A 7,753-nucleotide genomic window follows, 5' to 3' on the forward strand; every position below is an offset into this window, starting at 1 on the left:
ATCTATAATCTTTAATCTACATTATCTTCCCTCACTACTGGGTATAATTAGATGTGTATTTTAATACGTATTTTGGTGTTTTACAGGAGAACGAGGAGGAGGAAGTACGCCAGCCTCACCCCACTGAAATATATCAACAATAAATTAATTAATAAATACATCCGTGTGTTCATTTAACATGTAACATTAAGTGTATTCAATAACCCATTATGTATAGTAATTATAGTTAAACATACTATAATTACTCCAGTAACGGCGAGTCGTCGTTACTAACTCATTGATTAATCGAGAAAATAATCAACAGGTTAATCGCCAATGAACATAATCATTAGTTGCAGCCCTTAACCTGAGTATAACTTAATAAGTAGTGTACTAATTATGAAGGGTTAAATGAAAATAAATAGAAACTGACCATGTTCACCATGCTTTGCTTTTGAGACTTTTTTCTTTTGAAGTCTTTCATATAAGAGTTGGTTTCTGCAGGCGTTAACTGGTCGGTATCAACTTATCATTTTGCACTTGAAATCGACTTTATCATTGTCACTAACAGAGTGAAAACAAGGTAAGAATTAAAAGTTATTTAGTTTTGCATTTATTTATTTAAGAGTGACCATGTTTAGACTGTGATTTCTTCACACAATACGTTGCTCTTACGGTTAACTGATTTCAACATTGGACTCATGAGGCTTTTTCCCCCCCAACACCCATTTATTGTTTGGATAAAAATAGCTGTGACATAGTGAATGTGACTCATCGGGGCTGGATGCTGCTGCTGCTTTATGAGTAACATCAGTAAACATGCCTCAGGCTGCAGGGTCACTGACTGATGCAGAAAACACTAATCAGTAGAGCAGATTTTTAAAGCAGTTCAGCTGCTATAATCATATATAGTCTGGCTAAGAATCAGCAGTGAGTTGATAGATATACAATTAAACTTTTATCTCTGCGGGGGTGAATATATACTTGTGTTGGAGAAATTGGCACTTGAATTGAGTCACACTTGAGTTGGAAATACATTGATTTTGGACTTGGACTCATTAATAGTGACTTAAAACAGTAAGAGCTTTTTCTTTTACAGTTTCTGGCGGTAATGCCAATTATAATCCCGTCAACCACCAATGTGAATAAAAACAAACTATATTTAAAGAAAAAAGATATGTCTCCTTTCTTGCAAAACCATCATTTAAATTAGCATGATATTGATCGTGACCGTTCCTTACCTTGGAAACTAGTTTGATTTTTTTTTTTTTTTTAAATGCCTTAACTCATCAAACATAAAGTGCCCTTCTACACGACTGGTAAGCATTTAAGATAAATTGAGCAAGGTGAAACACTATCTGTAAACAGGTACTGAAGTCTACATTAATCAGACACATAGAAAATAAATCAGGACATTCTACAGACATTTTAAGGAAAAGCCTGTATCTAAAATTGTGATATAATGGACAATAGAACAAAAAGTGCATTTCATTTTCAACCTTTCCCAGATCACACAGGTGACACTTTATATTCTCCTGTGGAATAGAGTGGAAGCGTCCGGTTTCCACCATCAGAAGCAAGATACCACAACTTTACTGTGTAAATATAATGTGTTTGTATGGCAAAATTACTTTTGGTCTGATAGGGTTACTCTACTCTATTCTGCAAAACTGTGGGTAATTTAGATCGAGGTGAATTTACCTTCCACTTACACCGATCAGCCATAACATTAGGACAGCATGGGCACCACTTAACACCAGGCTAGAATCATGAAATGCTATATAGATTAACATCAAGGATGAGAGGAGGGAGATGAGTGTAACTGATATTAAATGAACAAAAGATGCAGAATCGGCAGCAAATCATGATCAAAACCTGTTCACTGGCAGAGGAAGGGCTGGTGCTACTACAGATTACATCCTGTCAGTGTCAGATGATGGCAGCATAGGCATGATGGTGGTGATGACGCAAAAGGCATTTAATCTCAGTCATAGGTAGCCCCGATACGAGCCGTTCAAACTCCACTCAAAAGTCTGGGAATTTTCAATACTTGTGTGCAAACATACAATTAGGTTAAGATGTTTAGGTAACAGATAAGAACCTGTGTCAATTTTGCTAAATCAATTGTGCAAAAACATGCTTTTTGTTGTTTTTACCACTCACTGCTGGGAATCCTTAAGTAAAGGCATGCACATGTTTAAGTGATGCTATTGGAATACATTGCTGTTTGATGTATTGGGTGTATGTCGAATTAAGGACTGATTCCTAAATATTTATGAAACCTCCTTTATGAAACTGTATGTTAGAGTCAGTGCAAGATAATCTTAAACTTTCAGATTTGTGAATGGAGTTTTGACTGGGGGGTGGTTTTTGCTCAAGAGGGCATGTAGAGCCAGAGGGAAGGTGTTGGCTGCAGCTGCAAACAAACCTTCAGTATCTGATGCTGATGTGTTTTTCTACATTCAACGAGCAAATGACACCTGTAATTTAACGTTGCCTCCACAGGACACGCACGTTTTCCGCTCATAAATAAACCAGTCAAGGACATGACATCGATACTGTCGGGCAAAACAAGCATGCGTCAAGCTACCAGCAGCCATACAGCACAAAACAGGAACTACAGGCCATCTGATTTCAAAATAAACATGCATTACAGAGGGTAAACTTATTTAAAAAGGACAAAACACATGGTGAGAAGGACAAATATACAACATTAAAACCTCATAAACAAAAGAACACCATCAGCCTCACATGCTCACCAATAAATTAAAATCTGAACATTGCTCATCCTGTAATTTGTCAAGGATTCAAAGTGTAATTACAGTTATTTAAAATGTGATGTAAACAATAATAAAGCGAGTCAAAAATGTTAAACTAACATTTCATCTGAATTTTCAATAAATGTTTAACAAAATCATGCAGAAAATTTGATTTTAAGGCTGTCAAAGTATGCGTGATAATAATGTGTTAACGCAAATTTGTTTGAACACCACTAATTTCTTCAACGCATTAACGCAACTTGCAATTTTTAGGTTGTAGTGGGCTCAGTTTTAAAGCTAGACTGAAGATACTGGTATCATATGAAACTAAAAAACTTAAGGATTCTATTGGTACTAACCATGTCATACTAGTCACAAGGGACGTTAAAAAGCGCTCCAAACTTTTGGCGAGGAAACACTGGCCTGTCCATTCTCAAAGGTGTCCCTTGACCTCTGACCTCAGGATATGTGAATGTAAATGGGTTCTATGGGTACCCACGAGTCTCCCCTTTACAGACATGCCCACTTTATGATAATCACATGCAGCTTGGGGCAAGTCATGGTCAAGTCAGCACACTGACAGCTGTTGTTGCCTGTTGGGCTGCAGTTTGCAATGTTATGATTTGAGCATATTTGTTATGCTAAATGCATTACCTGTGAGGGTTTCTGGACAATATTTGTTATTGTTTTGTGTTGTTAATTGATTTCCAATAATAAATATATACATACATACATTTGCATAAAGCATATTTACCCACTCATGTTGATAAGAGTATTAAATACCTGACAAATCTCCCTTTAAGGTACATTTTTAACAGAAAATTTGTAATTAATTTGCGACTAATCACGATTAATTTATGGACTAGTTTTTCGGAATAAAATGTTATATGAATCAGGCTATGAATGATATATGAACAAACCCCTCAGTGAAAACCTTTAGAATATAGATAAGAATGAAACTGTAAAGTTTTGGTGTATGTAAGTGCTACTGAAGTGGAGATTTCTGGCTCAGTCAAAGTATTCAGAGCGCCGCTCACTCAGGTACTACGAATACTACGAGTATTTACTTTACTAACATACTACAAATCAGAGTAACAGCAGCTTCTTAAGTACTGTACAGGGTAGTCTTTAACATATAGTTACTGTGTTATCGCCTCCATTTACTGCCTTTATCTCTAAATTAGTTCTTTATCCTGGGTATGTATATATACTACTACATATGTACAGGGTAGTCTTTAACATATAGTTCCTGTGTGTCATTAAGGACAACACGCACCCCAACAACAGCCTGTTCTCCCTCCTGCCCTCTGGTAGGAGATACAGGACCCCAGGACTCTCACCAGTAGACTGAGGAACAGTTTTTTCCCCCAAGCCATCAGACTTTTAAATAGATAATTCATATGACACCTTCTGACACAAAAATATATCTTATACTGTATATACTGTATATGTTCTTAATATGCCCTGGTACAAAGTATTTCCTTTTATAATTGTAATGTAAATGTAATGTAAATGTAATATAACTTATTATTTTAATAATAAGTTATATGATGTGACAATAAACATCTTGAATCTTGAATCTTGAATCTAGTAAAAAATCTTCCTCTATTTTGTCTTTATTATATAAAACAATACAAGAGCTAGACGTGGGGGATTTTATTTTGAAAATGCTGAACGGAAGTTGTGTATTTTTTGCAGTTACTTGTTCAAATGTCGCTCAATAGTGGTCGTTAATGGCTTAATTCTGACTAAACAAGCTATAAATGTTTGTACTATACAACATAAATATACTAGAAATTTAAAAAAAAACATATTTTTAATCATAATTACACACTTATCTATTAAACTAAGAGGCTAACAGAGATGTAGCTCCTCTCAACTGACATCTGATTAACCGTTAATCTCTATACACACACGGTTAATGTCGGTTAAAACAGTAATCATAGTCAGACTCACCTTTCGCCTCACAGTCAGCACAGAACTTGTTGTGTTGTTCTCTCAGCAGGTTAGACAGGATGACCTGATGCTGCTCGTTCAGTTTCTGAGCTTTCTCTCGCTCCGACCGCGTCGTCATCTCGACCAAAAGTTAGTTAGTTAGTTAGTCCTGCTTGTGTGTAAACACGGAGTCCTCAGGTTGTGTTGTTATAACGGGAGAGACATGTCCTCCTGGTAGAGTCACTGTGACTGTCTGTAGCTAGCAACCTGCTAACAAGCTACTGAGCCAAGCAGCATCATCATCCCTGCTGCCTTCAGAGACTGTAGGAATTTTCATAACTACACATGAACAGTTTTATTAGCCAAGTATGTTTTGGACACATTTTGGTTTCCAGTAGCTCTAAATCTATTACATGCAAATGTACAAGATACACACAGAGATGACATTAAGCTTAAATAAGGACGGCAAACCAACAGAGATAAGCAGACATAAACATAGCCCATAGCTATTATGTGCAAGCATGTATTGTAGATGAAAGCCTATATATAAAACACTTTGAGCTGCAGCTTACATATTAAATAAATCTTATTATATCATTGCATTATATTGGATCCACTGTGCAATATCAACATTTCATATTTCATATGTACAATAATATGAACTCAACCATTCAGTCAGTCTATTATTATATTTTCTATATTTTTTTATTTTGTTTTTCCTTGTTTGTGTTTTTTTCTGTTTACTTATTTATTTAATATTTAATATATTTAATATAAATTAATTAATTAACTTTATTATTTATTTAATTTCCCCTATTTATTTAATTTCCCTTCAGTCAGTCTATTATTATATTTTCTATATATTTTTTATTTTGTTTTTGCTTGTTTGTGTTTTTTTCTGTTTACTTATTTATTTAATATTTAATATATTTAATATAAAATTAATTAATTTACTTTATTATTTATTTAATTTCCCTTCAGTCAGTCTATTATTATATTTTTTATATTTTTTATTTTGTTTTTGCTTGTTTGTGTTTTTTTCTGTTTACTTATTTATTTAATATTTAATATAAAATTAATTAATTTACTTTATTATTTATTTAATTTCCCTTCAGTCAGTCTATTATTATATTTTTTATATTTTTTATTTTGTTTTTGCTTGTTTGTGTTTTTTTCTGTTTACTTATTTATTTAATATTTAATATATTTAATATAAAATTAATTAATTTACTTTATTATTTATTTAATTTCCCTTCAGTCAGTCTATTATTATATTTTTTATATTTTTTATTTTTTTTTTGCTTGTTTGTGTTTTTTTCTGTTTACTTATTTATTTAAAATATAATATATTTAATATAAAATTATTATTATTTATTTATTTAACATGTACTTAAATGTTGCATGCTAGCAATGTGAAACCAATTAACTGCTTTATATATTGTTGGGTAGTTTAATCTTTAACGATGCATCATATTTTATAAGATGATCATATGTTAATCTTTATCTGCAACTAAGTAGTAGAAAGCAGCAGAAATGCAAATACCTTTTAATTATACGTAACACTTTTACAGTTACATCATGATTTCATACCTCTCAAGTGTGTGTGTTTACTTTTCCTAATAATTTTAATACAATTATTATAGTAGTTGTAGTAGTCATAGTAAGAGTACTCAGGATACTGTTATCACTCTCAGTCAAAAATGCTTGTTCCTTCTCATTGTGACTCTAACCAAGAATCTAGTTTGCACCTATAAAACCACCTATAAAACCAGCTTTCCATCAATATGTGTGGCAGCAGCCCAGTACCGATCCCAAAGGTTCAGAGAGAGAGCCATTCTTCTGGAAGCTAGATCAAACTGTATGGAGGAGACAACATACAACACATCTATCAACAAGATGGAACAAAGTGCGGATTTTGACCATGCTGTAGAGGAAATAGAGCGGGGAGAGTTGGTTTCCTCTCTCCAGGCGGTGATCAATGAAATGTTGAGAGAGACACCCAACCCTCCACCTCCATCTCCTCTCTCTGCTGGGCCAGGTTTCAATCAGTCGAGTAATAATTCAAGAGTTCTCAGTGTAGTGAAGCTGTTGAGTGACTGTTAATAGATACAGAGGTTCACTTAAAGCAGGTCGTAGAATCTCCTTAGCCTCCTACTTCCTCTCAGAGGCTAAGATATAAATTATATCATTAAATTGGAAAAATAAAGGTTCAATAGATACAGATTTTTGCCATTTTCACAGTCAGAAAAAATAATGAGCCCTTAAAATTGAATCAATAATGGGCCTGGTTCTACAAAAAAACTTTTTCATTCAGCTGCATGCAATCAGACACCCTGAATAACAAAACTCATAATAATAATAAAGAGTTTAACCTTTCATTTGGGTTGCATGAAAAATGTATTGTATCACCTTTAATGTTGACAGACAGCAGGACCAACAGCAAAGAGACATTGACATGGCACAGGTTAAGGCAGCAGCTATTCCTAAATTAAAAACAACAACATACAACAGGAATTAAAGTACATTTCTAACAACAGGTTATCAGAAACACTGGCAGAAGAGTTCATTCAAAACTGTATCATAATACAAAAATTGACACTGAGAGAAAGTGTTAAAAGGAGAAAGTACAATAATACAAAAACAATTACAATAAATTAATATCAAATATATATATATATATATAGTACATATACCACATTTTATGTAATTACATGTGATTGTACCAGATATACTCAACAAAATCTAGTCATAAAGCTTCAGGTTAACAGAGCAGTTGTTAGCTTAGAAAAGTCATCTGTTAAGAAATGTTCAAACATACTAGTTTACTTCATCTTTGTCACACACACACATCATGATCCAGAACTAAAGCAGCCAGCACCACCACGTCATAATGAGCATCTCAGACATCAGGGGACAGCAACATGCATTAAGCTTATGTTCACATACATCATGATCTTTCACCTCTTAGTGGTCTTCACTTTAAAATACAGCATAACATCACAGCACCGGAGCAGTCCCAGTTTTTCCCAAATAATAGATCAAATAAATAGGAAATATTACCACAGTTATCATTCGACCAA

General features: G+C 33.7%; 1 protein-coding gene across 5 annotated transcripts in view; it reads right to left on the minus strand.

Moving 5' to 3' along the window:
• Positions 1-4,969, minus strand: part of smap1 (small ArfGAP 1) — a 91,781-nt gene extending 86,812 nt beyond the window's left edge. For 3 of the 5 annotated variants that reach the window (XM_037781919.1, XM_037781923.1, XM_037781921.1), the window contains exon 1: positions 4,695-4,965. In XM_037781919.1, the coding sequence (XP_037637847.1) occupies positions 4,695-4,812 (118 nt within the window). In that variant the 5' untranslated portion in view covers positions 4,813-4,965. Of the gene's footprint in view, positions 1-4,694 lie in introns of all 5 variants that reach the window. The other 2 variants (XM_037781920.1, XM_037781922.1) reach the window with 2 other exon arrangements.
• Positions 4,970-7,753: the final 2,784 nt, after the last annotated feature.

The sequence above is a fragment of the Sebastes umbrosus genome, chromosome 10 (genome assembly GCF_015220745.1).
Source record: "Sebastes umbrosus isolate fSebUmb1 chromosome 10, fSebUmb1.pri, whole genome shotgun sequence".
In the NCBI taxonomy this organism is placed as follows: Eukaryota; Metazoa; Chordata; class Actinopteri; order Perciformes; family Sebastidae; genus Sebastes; species Sebastes umbrosus.